Here is a 15,097-nt window from a genome sequence, read left to right on the forward strand (position 1 = left end):
CAAGGAACACAAAGAAGTGACATTGTAAATAAACTGTACCAAATACATCATAGAAAACCTTTTTTAGCTAGTGTGCTCCTTCCAGCAAAATAAATAAATGAATAAATAAATTCAAAAAAAAAAATTAACACATTTTCTCAGCATTTTTTTTTCAAGGTTCAGATTTATCTACCATACTGACTTTCTGAACTCTCAGAATTGTTCTTTATAATGCTAAAATTAGAATAATCCATCTTAATTTGCTACATTTTTCAACATACTGAATGAACTCTACTGTTAAACCAACTGTGTAGGACAATATCATTTTAATAATGGAATTTTCTAAGGCCAGAGTTTTTGAAATGCACCAAATCAAATTATAAATCAACAGGCATTTGGGGTATGGACCCCCCCCCCCCTTTCCATTTCAAATACCAATCATTAGCAAAAAAAGAAGTATTTAAAAAAAGCCTTTTGTTCTTCAACAAAAGATGATCTGTTTCAAAGGACTGTCATAGTTGTATGAAAAAAGGACAGAACAACTTCCACCACCAAAAAAAGTTTATGCAGAAAGAAAAAAAAATGGTTTCGTAGAATTTGTCCTGTGTTTCATGCAATATCCAAAAAATGTGCAAGTAATCTATACATACAAAATGAACAGCAACAAGAGTTCTGAATATCAGCATGGGAGGTGAAGAATTTGCAGCAAGGGGAAAAAAGGGCAGACAGAATAAACATGTTGATTGTTTCTGAGTATCTTAATATCTGACATTTATGGTATATATCAGTAAGTAAGAAATAGTTTTATTAATAGTATTTGTCTTCTTGTAGGAACCATCTTTGTATGCTGTGAAAGCCATTGCCATCTTAGACAATGATGGAAACAGATTGATAACGAAAGTAAGTGCTGGTGTATAAACAGCAATGACTTATAAACATGACTTAATATGTAACTTGGGAAGTGGGAGTTCACCTGCTATAGATAAAACCCCCTTTAAGTTTTACTTTGTCTTGTCAGTACTATGATGACCAGTTTCCAACAGCCAAAGAGCAGAAACAGTTTGAAAAGAACCTGTTTGGGAAAACACACAAAGCCAATTGTAAGGAATCCATATAGTTAATGTGTCACTAATCATGCTAATTTTATATAGTTAATGATGCTAATCATAAGTATATGCATAAACAATATGTCCCCCACAATATGTTTGGGGCTACATAATTATAGAGATTAAGCTACTGATGATATATCACATAATTTTGCATTGTTAATTGTACAAAATGTTACAGTATAATTATTTTCTATTATTAAAGTATTAAAGGATCAGTCATTATATTGTAATAAAGCTACATGTGTACAAAAATAAGGAAATAAGGGTGGGGGTATTCATGTGTGGTCTGATGTTAATTTTTTACTTTATTTTTCCAGCTGAAATCATCATGTTTGAGGGTCTAACATGTGTGTACAAAAGTAATGTGGATTTGTTCTTTTATGTTGTTGGTAGTTCACAAGAAAATGAGGTAAACTATTAAAGTATTTACAAATTCAGAATTAAAAAAAAACATGCACTTTGAATGACTTTCATATTATCACTAAAAGTTTTCAGTTCAATTATGTACAATTTCTTGTATTTTAGATGTCATTGATGTGGAACAAACCAAATTCTTTTCTTCCGATGATTATTGATAAATCTTCAGGGTTTTTTGTTTTTCAGTTGATCTTAGCAAGTGTATTGAATGGTCTATATGATGCCATTAACCAAATTCTCCGTAAAAATGTAGAAAAAAGATCGCTCCTGGAAAATCTTGATGCAGCATTTCTTGTAGTAGATGAAATCTGTGATGGAGGGTGAGTCTGTATGATAATTTAGCTACAGCAAAACATGGATACAGCAAAACACGGTTACAGCAAAACACAGTTACAGCAAACACACTAATAATGAAGTAAAAAAAAAAACACGGTTACAGCAAACACACTAATAATGAAGTAAAAAAAAAAACACGGTTACAGCAAACACGCTAATAATGAAGTAAAAAAAAAAAACACGGTTACAGCAAACACGCTAATAATGAAGTCACATTAATAGCAAAGTGATTTGATTTTAAAACATATTTTACACTTAATTGATATATATCGAATTACATTTAATAGCCAATTAGAATTGGTCATCCCTGGCACTTTGCTCTAAGCCTGTTTAATACTGTATATAGTTATGACCAATATACATGATATAGAAAGGTAAGACGTGTTGATACTACTAAACGTGGATAGAGAATAACTAAATAAATTTCTGTTCTTCAAGTGCATGTACTTCTCTGGAGAAATAGTTGTTTTTAGCTCACTTGAGCTGAAAGCTCAAGTGAGCGTTTCTGATCACCCGTTGTCCATCGTCCGTCCGTCTGTAAACTTTTCACATTTTCGACTTCTTCTCAAGAACCACTGGGCCAATTTTAACCAAACTTGGTACAAAGCATCCTTGGGTGAAGGGGAGTTTAAATTGTTAAAATGAAGGGCCAAATCCCGTTCAAAGGGGAGATAATCAAGAAAATGCTAAAATTGGGTGGGGTCATTAAAAAATCTTCTTCTCAAGAACCGCTGGGCCAGAAAAGCTGAAACATGTAGAAGCATGCTGAGGTAGTGTAGATTCTAAATTGTTCAAATCATGACCCTCAGGGATAGGATGGGGCCACAATAGGGAATTCAAGTTTTACATTGAAATATGTAGTAAAAATCTTTAAAAATCTTCTTCTCAAGAACCACTGGGCCAGAAAAGCTGAAACATATGTGGAAGCATGCTGGGGTAGTGTAGATTCTAAATTGTTCAAATCATGACCCCCGGGGGTAGGCCGGGCCACAATAGAGAATCCAAGTTTTACATTTGAAATATGCAGTAAAAATCATTAAAAATCTTCTTCTCTAGAACCACTGGTCCAGAAAGGCTGAAACTTTTTAGGAAGCATGCTGAGTAGTGTAGATTCTAATTTGTTCAAATCATGACCCCCGGGGGTAGGGTGGGGCCACAATAGGGAATCCAAGCTATACATTTAAAATATGTAGTAAAAATCAGGTGAAAAACAGCAAGGCCAAAGTTACTCAGGTGAGCGCTGTGGCCCATGGGCCTCTTGTTAGTAATTTGGGTTGACCAGAATCAATTTAGATAAGGCAGAATTGCATAAAAAAATGAGACAAGTTTAGTAATTATGGTAGTAGTAATAGCAGTTAAAGTTGTTTAGATTTTTGTTTTGATTTCTGAAGACATGATCACTGATAAAAATTACTGCAAACTTATGAAACCTATGTCAGTGCATTTTCTGAGAAATTCCATAGACTTTAATGAATATTATTTGTTGTATACTTTAAAAATTTCTCATATTGGGGAGGTAAAGGTTGACACTTGTAGGAGTTACCAAACTTGTGAGACTATTTATTTCTTAGCCACTAGTGATGTTGTCATGAATTATGTAGATTACATGTATGAAATACTAATATAGTCTTATAGCATAGAAATAGTATATATACGTGTATCACATAAAATTGTCATACGAAATTCTTAGATAAAATGTGTAGCTTGTAAAAGAAAATAAGTTTCACTGATACTAGTCATTATTGTTTTGGAGACTGGGGAATGGGAATTTCTACCACCACTGCAGAAATAAAATCTTAATTCTAATGATGACAACTTGAACATTTTGAATATGCTCTTTTATTTTTTTTTTTAGAATTATCTTAGATTCTGATGCTTCTTCAATAGTGCAGAAAGTCTCCATTAGAAATGATGATGCCCCCCTTGGAGAACAAACGGTGGCCCAGGTAATTTAATCTATGTCATATATTAATGATTAATTAGTGCTTAATTCACTACAACAGAGAAAAATAAGCTATCTGACTAACCTTTCACCTGAATTTTGAACTGATTGGAGAATTGGGTTGATGTATAGTTTTGTTGTGATGAAGAACTCACCTGAGAATTGGGAAGATCATTAACACCTGTACATTACAGAAAAAAATACATTCTTCAAAGAATTTTTATATATAAACAAGATGCAAATGAAGCATGGATGAATAACTAGGCTCTGCAAGGTCATTGCACTAGTCAACCATGTGAAATGCTTGAAAATGAAGAGTCCTGATATTAAATAATAGATAGGTTTAGCAAACAGACCTGTGTGTACTTTGACATATTTTAGAGGACACCCTCCCCCACCCTCCACACCCCCATTAATCTGTGCATTATTTTTGCTAATGACTAATTTGTTCAAGTATTTACTTACATGTATATCACCAAGTACCTATAATACCTGTAATGTGAACTTGCAATTTACGTTTTCTTATTCTCTATTTATTTCAATGAAAGTGTTTATTTTTCTTAACCCTGATGATATAATGTGAACTGTAACACTTATATAAAGGAACCATGTTTTTTATTGAAAAATATTATTTGATGGAGTGCTGATGACACTCATCCTAATTTTAAAAACATGCTTTGTTGATGGAGGTTGTAATACTGTTTGTTGGTTTTTTTTAAAAATCATTTGATATCAATTTGTGCATATTCATTTCTAAAAAGTAATGTGCATTATAAATTTCATATGTGATCTTAAATTATCCATTGATAAATTCTTTTTCATTTAGAATATTTACAAGTTTATTTACAGATTATACATTCTTTAACAAGAAAAGTAAGAAATAAAACATATACATGTATGTATGTATGTGTAATTCTGAATTGTACATGTACGTTATCTTCATGTACATTTACGTGTTTTGTTTGCTAAACCTTTCTAATATTAAATTCAGAAAGCACTGTATTGTCTAGTTAAGTGCATATCCTTTGCCAAAGCACTTTGGAAACTAGTTTTTGGACAGATTTGCATCTTTACTTGTTTTTGATTGCTGAGGAAGGCTGTAGGATGAAATTCACGGCCCTCTTTCACAGGAGCAGCTACAGTATAAAAATTTTATGAAATTTTGGCAAATTTTTCATTGCATTATTAATGAACTTTTAATATAAATATTAATATATTGGTCTTGTTATTTATAACTTTATATGTTAATGAGTTGATATATTTGGTAAAAGAAGTCAGGTTGTGTAATACATTTTATACCACAATTATAATGGATGACAAGTTTATTTAGTATGGTTGGTGATGCATTATTTTTTAAAGAATTACATATGGCCTTTCCATTGATAAATATGTAAAATACTCTAATTAGGATACCTTACTTGTAGACATTAATTAAAGTTAATAAATTTTAAGGTACAGCTACACTGAAATAATGAAAGGGGGTAGTTTTATGATCAGGAAGTTTGCAGAGTTTAATGTCTGGGAACAGATTTGACATTCTGACATTTGTATGTTTATATTTAAATTATAAAAACAAAAAACATAGTAGCATTGAAAGTCTTGTTTTTTTTAGGGGGGTCAGGATATCAGTAATACATACTTATCCCATCTTTTTATACTATTGGCACTTTAACAATAGAAAAAATATATATGAATTCAAAGAATTTCTTTACAGGGAAAAATATTTTTTTAGATTATCGGGATCGGTGTAAAACAGAAAATTGGCATTTTTTTTTTTTAATTTCACAATTTCATTTCAAAAGATTGTGTCTAATTAGCACTTTAAACATTTTTTTTTTCATTTTTTCTGAAAGAAAGGCATGTTTTAAATAATTAAGAGCTTATATTGGTTTTTCAATGATGAAATCATATGTCAAAAGAGACTTAAAACATAAATTAGATAAATACCTTCTTAAGCAATGAAACCAGAAATGAAATCCACATTCTATATTCTGTCATATCATTTTACACATGTACAATGTTGAAAAAGAAAAAGGATTTGGTAACTACAACCCCTATGATTAACAGAAATGATCATTATTCAAAATGGGGAATCAAAGTTTTAAAGACAGATGAAAGTAAACCATTTGATCTCTTCTCTGTGCGAGCTGGTAACCAGTTCTAGAACAATATTTCTTTATGCTTATGAATAAAATTGTCAAATATCAAAATATCACCGTATTTCAAAGAGTCCTACTTATTCTGCATGTTTTCTCTCATAAATAATTTGCAAATGTAGCACATGGGCAATAGGTAGATGCGCAATGGGCAGTAATTTCCATATGGATAATATACTAGTTCTCGGACACTTTTGTAATATTTCATTCAAATTGTCATTTAATCATGTTAATTGTTTTGCTTGAATGCATAAGAAAGTTATCTACTTATGTGTAGGTTGTGTATTTTTGGAGCTAATATAACAAGAAAGCTGTCAGAATCCACAACAAAGTCTTAAACATGCCTTAAAATTTTATTTTGTAAAGTGAAATTTCTGTCTTTAGATTTGGTCTAATTAACCAGTTTCTCATTATGTAACAATTTGTATAATTTGCAGTGTTATCTTAAACATTAATTTTTGTTTTTATATGCCATAAGTGCTACTTTTGGAGTATTTCAAAGGAACACATTATTTAAGATATATGTGAATCGCCTACAGTTAAGACAAATACTGCTATCTGTAGCAAACTTTTGTATAATTAAAGTGTTATTATGATTTGATGATAAACGGGTTAGAGAAGGGGGAAAAAAGGAATTTAAAAAAAAGAAAATTAATACTGGCTTGGGAACACCTTCAACCTTAGACTAATACATAATTGTAAAACAATTTTATCACTCCTAGAATCACAAAATGACATTATTTTCTTTTATTTTTTAAACTTTAATTTCTCTGGTGAAGGTTAATATCTTCTGTACTCTTAGAAGTCTAACTTTGAGTATTTTTATTCTCTGCCATAGCAGATTAACAAAAAACTAGAGGTGAGTGCTGGGATATTGGTGGTGGTATTTCATACCTTAGCTGGGTGAACAGAATGGTTCATTTCATATAGCAATGGAAGTACATTTTAGGGCCCCACTGAATGATTAAAAAACAGCAAGTACCCCCACCGCTCCATTTTATTAAAATTGTTATGCTTGTGGAATAATAAGAAAAATCCACAATGATTGAATGAAAAATCTAGTTTACATTATTTTTGGAATTTTCATATTAAGTACATTATAGAAGTATGCTAGAAGAAGTTATGGAAAATAAATAATTAAAATCCCTAGGATCAGGGTACTGTATATTAAATTTAACCAGATTGAAAGGGGAGGTACTGTACAGGAGCACCTGTGATTTTCTATGAATAATCAAATAAAATACTCAGATCTTTTACTTACTAAACCACTGGGTGGTCTTACAGACATTATTCAAAAGCCCAAAAATCTGTCAGTATTTTGGGAAATTTTATTTGTCTAGTTAGTTGTAATGCAGTCTCTGATGTTCTTGATCTAATAACAGTAACTCTCCTGATCACACCATAAAGTATTTCCTATTTCATCTTCAGAATGTTTTTCTTAATGTAAAGTACAATACATGTAATGCATTTGTCCTTGCCCAGTAGAAATACAAGTTACTTTAACATCTAGAGTTGGGGTTACTTTCAGGACTAACATCCTGTTATGTTGCAGTAGTCTGAATTTTAGGCATGTCCATTATTGTCCAGCCAAAGAGTTGTTCATGTAATTCTGCTCAGTGGGGTTACTTTGCTTGGACAATACTAGTCAATTTGCATAGTATTGTATTGTGAAGATATGTATATATTTGCTGACTTGTTGATGTGATCAATGATCAAAAATATGATTTTTATATCTGTATGAATGTGAATTCCTTAGAAAGTTGTTCTAGAAACTGAGAGTTACCTTTGCATGCACTGGAGTTACTAATCTAAGCTGCAACCAGTACTGATCATTGTTGACCCCTCAAACCAAACTGATTGCCTTCGGCCTAACAGCCTTAGGCAAACAGTTTGGTTCTTGGGTCTGACAAAACAGTCAATAAATGTTTGTTATACCTTTTATTTATTTATTTTGACATAATGTATCTCATGCTGGCTTCCATGATATAAATTTCCTTTACCCCCACTCAGTAAAACTTGGTCAGTTTTGTCACTATCGAACACTAACAAATGCAGATATGATTTAGCTGATCCCACCCACAGTGTGACATAAGCAGTGCAATATCTCATGGACAGGTCCAATATATCACTCTGCGATCAAACATCAATTTTTTTATGACCGCTCAGTGAAACATTTGAAATTTATATTAGACTTTTTTTAGTGAGATATGGAGATAACGAACAGTATTTCAAGACAATACATATCGGGAGCAGAGCAAACATGGACCTCCAAAAACATCGGAGGTGGGATCAGGTGCCATGGAGGAGTGAGCATCCCAAGCCAACTGGTCACACCCTCCGTGTGCTCCTTGTCATCATCTGGAAAAACGAAAAAATACATAGACAATTCAGTGTGTAAATAATGGCCTAACAATATAGATTTATATAGGAATCAAATTTTCAAGGTAATTTGTATCTTTCCCTCATTCAAAAGATTTTTATTACAATCCTCCTTGAATCATGTTACTATTAAATTGATACTGTTCTCTACATCGATGATTTGCCATAGGGTGAAAGTGGTTAGAATATACATTTCAGTGAACCAGGCAACTGAATGTATGGTGCTTTTTAACTAATCAGATTCATTAACCAGATATTAGGAAGCTATTTACTAAATGAATTGTTTAGGTAGAGGTTATTGTCCGATATTGAGTGAATTCATTATCCTTATGAGTGGTAAGAATCTTAAGGAATGAATCATTGTGTCTTCTTCATGATTTGCCCAGTGTTTGTAACGGGAGACTATTGCTCATCCTAAAGATAACAGTGCCTAGAAATTTTGCGTACAAGACCATCCATTTTAAATATAATTATAGTTTAAAAAGTTGATTTTTTGCGGTAGTTTGTGGAGTCATTTTGTTGAGGAGACAGGACATGCACAAACAATAATGATTCTGTGTTTGAAATGAGATCATTACCCACACAACCAAGGCTAAAGGAAACCTCAGCTTAAAAAAATCTCATCTAACAAAAAATCTTAATGAACACAACTTAATATCTAATTTAGAACACTTAAGTAACAAATCTCTCACATAGAGCTGCTGACTTTTAGTATGATTTCTCCCCATAAGAGGAACAAATTAGATGAGGAGCTGGAATGGTGACACAGTGAGGGGACTTTTAAGAATTTGTCACCAGTGACTAGAAACTGTCTGTGGGGTTGAGTTTCTGTCAGCAGTTTATGTAGTATATAATCAGTCTTACTCTAATATGTAAATAAAAGACTTGTATTCCACCGCAGATAATTAATGACCCAGTTTGAAGGCAGGAAATTACAGTTAAAAATTTACACCACACAAGCGACCTCCTTAGAGTAATTAAGGGAGAAAATCTCATTTATTCTGCTTAATGACTAATTTATGATACAACTCGTTAAGCATTTTTAATTATTTCTATTGTTATAAAACACAAAAATTATTAATTCAGCTTCATGGAAGAGTATCACACTTTCTGATTGCTAAAAAAATGATGCAACATTATTCATTTATATAGTTAATTAATTAAATGTAGGCAGTAATCTAACAAATCCCATGTTTTTCATGGCCATTAAACAGACTTTAAAAAAATGATTTTTCCCTTGATACTGATTTTAGTTGGTTAATTGAAATTATTATGTGTTAGTTATGAATACTATTAGTTATCTTGGTTCGATCAAGGGAGTAAGGGATTCACAACAGGTTGTATTCCATACACCCTGATTGCCCTTGACTGAACCTGGATAATGAATTTATCTTTATAAAACATATAGCGTTTCATGCAAACCCTTTCTTGTAAGCCTTGAAGCTCTTGCAAGTCGTGAAGCCAGCTATAAAGACAGTGTTTGTAATAGTTGAATTCTCGAAAGAAAAAAGAAATTTACTAATTTTATTGAATTTGAAGAATTTCTTAAAGAAGTTTTGAATTTGATGATTATTTTATTTATTTTCTCAGTTTATTATTTGGTCGCCTATGTGGCACAGTGGTTAGAGCGTTTGCTCTAGAGTCATGGAGTAAGGAGTGGATCTTTGCGTAGCAGGTTCGAATCCACTGTGTGACACAGAGACTGGTCCTTTGGATGAGACCTTGAGGTCTTGTGTCGCAGTAGGTGCTGGCAAGAAATAGACCCTCACTGCTCAAATGTCATAAGTCCGAGTACAGGTCTAAATGTGCAGCCCTCCATCGCCAGCATGTAGAGAGACAATTCTTTGTGATGTCACATCTTTTACGTGCAGCTCAAGCTGGGTGTATCGAAGTTTATACCTGGCTTGTTAACCAATGAAAAGTCTTGTTACATAGAAAGAAAAAGGTTTCTTATACAATAATTCTACACAAGTCACTTGTTATGAATTATTGAAACTGTTAATCGATATTTTTGAGATGATATTTGATATTTGGTTTGTTCCTTTGACATGACTTGCTCTTTATTTTTGTTTCTTGTGATATAAAATAGGCTTGTTTTTATTCCCCACTTTTGCTGAAATTTGGGTTGACATTTTGCAGTGAAATTTTACATCATAATTCCCTTTGGAAGATCCCTATTGATTTTGAGGTCAAAAGGTCAAGGTCAGAAATTCATACATTGCATAGTCTGAAAACTAAGTATACATGTATTAAATTTAAGGTCATGAATTTCTTTAACTTAAAAAAGACCTCTATTGACTTCAAGGCCAAAAGCTGAAAGGTCATGGTCGACTTTTTTCTTCTTTCTCCATCTGCATTTCTTTCAGGTCTTCCCCCTTCCCCCACAAATATCCTGAATTAGCTTGTTGTGTTTTTGATATCTAGCTGGACTCTTTGATTCAGTTAAGATGGTAAGACTTTAAGTTTTGGATGACCTGTTATTTTTTAGTACATTTGAAATAAAATGTTCATAATGGGATTTATTTGAGGTGATATTTCCATTATTTAGTTCTGTAATAGTGACTTGCACTTTATTTTATTCAATTTGAGTGTATTTAATTAATTTTGGTCTGTTGAGGTCATAGATCACATGTCCTATACTTGGTCACTTGAGGTAACGAGACCATTTTTTTTCATGTTTGAAGGGACTTGTTTGTTCCTTGATCCACATGGTTTGGTGTGTTTGAGGAGACTTGATCTATCATTGGTCTTTTCAAGTTTCAGCCAGGTTACATGTCCTTTGCTTGGTCCTATAAGGTGTCTGTTCTTTCATCATTCCATTTGAGGCATTATGTCCTTTTAAACATTCACTTGAAATGGTGTAGCCATTGAAATTACATGTTATTTTTGCCTTAGGCTTATCTCACTTGCAAACAATTTAGACCTGTTTGAAATTCACCCGAATTCATTTTTTTTAAAGAAATAAATTAGTCTTCTTTAAAATCACCTCATTTTAAATTTGTCCAATTGTGACAAGGGCAAAAAGGGCAAAACTTTCCTTGTATACAGTACAAATCACTCTATAACTGGACTTACAGAACTGGCTAAATGCTTGGGACTTGATGATATTAATTTTTCTTGTCTGTGTTCTACTTATTTTGTTCTTGGTTGATCACGGTGGTCTTACAATGGCTCGTCGTTCTTCATGGTTAATGTTTTATAAAGATATTTAGCATGCAAACTAAAGACTGTTTTCATTTTAAATTTGTCCAATTGTGACAAGGGCAAAAAGGGCAAAACTTTCCTTGTATACAGTACAAATCACTCTATAACTGGACTTACAGAACTGGCTAAATACTTGGGACTTGATGATATTAATTTTTCTTGTCTGTGTTCTACTTATTTTGTTCTTGGTTGATCACGGTGGTCTTACAATGGCTCGTCGTTCTTCATGGTTAATGTTTTATAAAGATATTTAGCATGCAAACTAAAGACTGTTTTGACACATATAGGAATTGAACTTTTAATCAAGGTGAATATATGGTAATTTGATTTATGTCAAAACTGTTGAAAGCACTATTTAAGATGGCAGTTATTTTACATTAGATATGACAAGGCCATGGAATAAGCCAATGCCATGCATACACAACAAGGTGCTGTTGAAGAACCTTTGACAAATTCCATCACATTGATTTTAGAAATCTGATAGTTTTTATGGAATTAATAATTCATGCTTCTTGGGGAATTTCTGAGAAGAAAAAAATTGATTAATTATCATTTATCAAAAGATCATGGATTGATTATTTTTGTATGCACTTATGAAATAAAAAAAAAAAAAAGCAAACCAGAGTACACCTCTGTACTGATTTGTAGTCCTTATAAATACAGGCCAGTGTTAGTACTGCCATCTGATGTTTATTTAAAAGCTTCCTAGAAGTACCTTGTGGAGGGATTTTTTTTCCTTCCAAAATAATATGCATGCTTGTGTAGATGGTCATAGTATGCTTTGCACCTGTCCTTAATTGGTCTTACAAGTTTGCAATAACACATTATCTTATACATATACATATTATGCCATTTTTTTTTTACATATCTTTTTTGAATTATTCTATACTAAACCATATGATCTGTATTTGAAAAAAATTTGTGCAAGATATATCTTGCACTGCCACACATGTTTTATCTATGAGTTTCACGTTTTCTTGTGTTAAGCTGTTTAAAGTTGTGTGCGATACACATGTAGTGCTGCATTTGCTGGTACTTTGATGAAGTCTTTGTTTTATTTTCAGGTCCTACAGAGTGCAAAAGAGCAGATCAAGTGGTCATTACTAAAGTGAGGCGGAGTGACCAACTCATCAAGTGACCAATCATTCAACATTTGTTCTTAAACATTATGTCGGAAGATTTATAACTAAAAACAGAAATTGGAGTGAAGTGAAAATCTTCATTTACTGTTTTGAACATGAAAATTTAAATATTATTGTAGAAGAAAGAAGGGGGACAAATGTCAAATGACATCATTTTTCTAAAAAAAAAATATTTTAGGAAGCATAATTGAGAAAGATATGCAGACATTTAAATTAAACTTTCATGCAAGCATCTTGCAAGATGCATATTTTTTAAAGAAACAACCAAGTAAAAGGGCAGTATGTGTGGCTGTATGAAATAATATTATGTAAATCATCAGATAAAAACACATTTTCCACTTTACATTTTAATTGCTTTTTGAGTGTTAGGTGATTTATAGAATTTTGTGTAATTACGAGGACATGTTGTTACATTGAGACGAGTGAGTGAGAGAGTTGCCAGATATTTATGGAATATGTGTTATTAGTATCTGATTAAAACGGTACAAAAATTCAAATTCTATTGTGTTCATTAATCTTTAAATACAGTTCTGTTCATTGACTTTGAAAATATTATAATCAGTAATTTTTTTTAAATTTTGCAATGTTGAGTATTTAGGATTTGCCAGATCAGAATCTATTGTAGCTATATATATATGTAATGTACTGTTATTATACAATACATTAATGTCGACTTTAGCAGGATTGTGTCAATAGGTGCTGGTTACAAATGAATTGTGTTTCTAATAGAAATGCACTTTTCAAATGTTTTAAATATTCTGAGAATTGTATGCTTGATTTAAAATTTCAGACATTTTAGAAGTTTGACAATGAACCTCGATCAAGTAGGCGGATTGTAAAGTACATTAAACAGAATTACTTGAAACCTTATCAGCTTTTAATTTTTAGAGTGCAAAAATAAAAAAAAAATAAATTTTGAAATCACATTATGTTAAGTACATGAAATACATGAAATGGACATAATGTGCGTTATGATAAGTGTAATAAACATTACTATTAATAAGGAAACGTCTTTGAACTGATCAAATATGTTCATTTGTATTTTTAGCAAAGCATAAAATTAAAGCGTACAGTGTATTTTTAAGATCCGACAGCATCTTTGGGGATGTGCCTATTTTTGGTGTGTATAAAGTATTAGCCAGCGGGGGGGGGGGGGGGGGGGGGGGGGGGGGGCTGATGATTTGCACCAGTGGTGAAGTGCTTAGTAGACGCTTCCAAGTCGGTTGTTATCCTCATAAGCTTGATCCTTATAAAAGTATGAATACTTCATAAAATTAATTATTAAACTTTTTGTTGTCAACACTTCCCCCTCTTGTCTCTGTCTCTCTAATCGATGTTGGCCACACCAAATATGGACGCAAAGAAACGTGATGCGATTATGAAGGTACATAGCAGACCCGTAGACCCCCCCCCCCCCCCACACACACACACTTTTTTCGGAGTATAATATTTTGCTATAGTAAATTTTTCTTTAGATGCTGGTTGCCCTCCCCCCCTTCCACACACACACATTTTGTTGTGTAAGGTCGAGCACCTTGTCAGTTTTTTTTTTGGGGGGGGGGGTTCCAACCCCCCACTTTTGAAACCGTTGCTAGGGGCCTGCATAGTTCTCGGATTTTACTATTGTGGTTCTTATTGACAAAATGTAAATATATGTTTAAATATTTGTGTTCTGCCAGAGTTTAACATTGAAAAAAAAAATAGATCTCTCGAAGATGGAATAGTGTATATATATATTTTTAATTTGGTGGCAATTAAATGAATAATGATGAATTTTAAATAAGACGAAAAATCCCATACATATTTTTGAAAACGTGAATGTAAATTATCGCAAATGATTTTATTCCTTGATTGCTAACAAACCTTAATCATTACATTATCCTTATTACCTCAATAAAAGGACACTTTTTTTTTTTTAACCCTGGTTTGTCAAAAGAAAAAAAAAATAGGCCACCGATATATATATTTTGAGAGGCAGAGTTTTGATAACTTGCATATATATAACATGTTTTTGATCTCACGATACTGTACCTTTTAAATGTTTAATATACAGTTACCATACATGCTATGAAAATGTATTGGGATCGGTATACCAAAATGATCGCACTTCGAATAAAGCTGTAGACTGATAATTGCAGGAAAAAAGACTGAAATCTCCAGTCACGAATCTAGGGGATTGTTGGGGGATAATTATATCTTATAATTTCAATTTCATCATTCAGTTTAGCTTTGAGCGTTTAAGAATCATATTTTTATTTACTTGTCACATTTTATATTATATAATTTTAATTTTATATGATAATTGCTATTCTATCGAATTTTCTACTAATTTCAATTTCATCATTCATTTTAGCCTTGAGAGTTTGGGAATATTTTTATTTATTTGTTACATTTTATATTATTTAATTTTAATTTTATATGATAATTGCCATT

At 32.1% G+C, this 15,097-nt stretch overlaps 1 protein-coding gene across 3 annotated transcripts in view; it reads left to right on the plus strand.

Moving 5' to 3' along the window:
- LOC133187205 (coatomer subunit zeta-1-like) overlaps positions 1-15,097 on the plus strand; it is a 406,408-nt gene that overhangs the window by 3,522 nt on the left and 387,789 nt on the right. The window contains exons 2-8 of one of the 3 annotated variants that reach the window (XM_061322566.1): positions 811-879; positions 998-1,079; positions 1,406-1,497; positions 1,692-1,825; positions 3,697-3,787; positions 6,781-6,798; positions 12,587-13,161. In XM_061322566.1, the coding sequence (XP_061178550.1) occupies positions 811-879; positions 998-1,079; positions 1,406-1,497; positions 1,692-1,825; positions 3,697-3,787; positions 6,781-6,798; positions 12,587-12,634 (534 nt within the window). In that variant the 3' untranslated portion in view covers positions 12,635-13,161. Of the gene's footprint in view, positions 1-810; positions 880-997; positions 1,080-1,405; positions 1,498-1,691; positions 1,826-3,696; positions 3,788-6,780; positions 6,799-12,586; positions 13,162-15,097 lie in introns of those variants that run through there. The other 2 variants (XM_061322568.1, XM_061322567.1) reach the window with 2 other exon arrangements.

The sequence above is a fragment of the Saccostrea echinata genome, unplaced genomic scaffold (assembly GCF_033153115.1).
Source record: "Saccostrea echinata isolate AGI-Se365-2 ecotype Australia unplaced genomic scaffold, CSIRO_AGI_Sech_v1 ptg000014l, whole genome shotgun sequence".
NCBI lineage: Eukaryota > Metazoa > Mollusca > Bivalvia > Ostreida > Ostreidae > Saccostrea > Saccostrea echinata.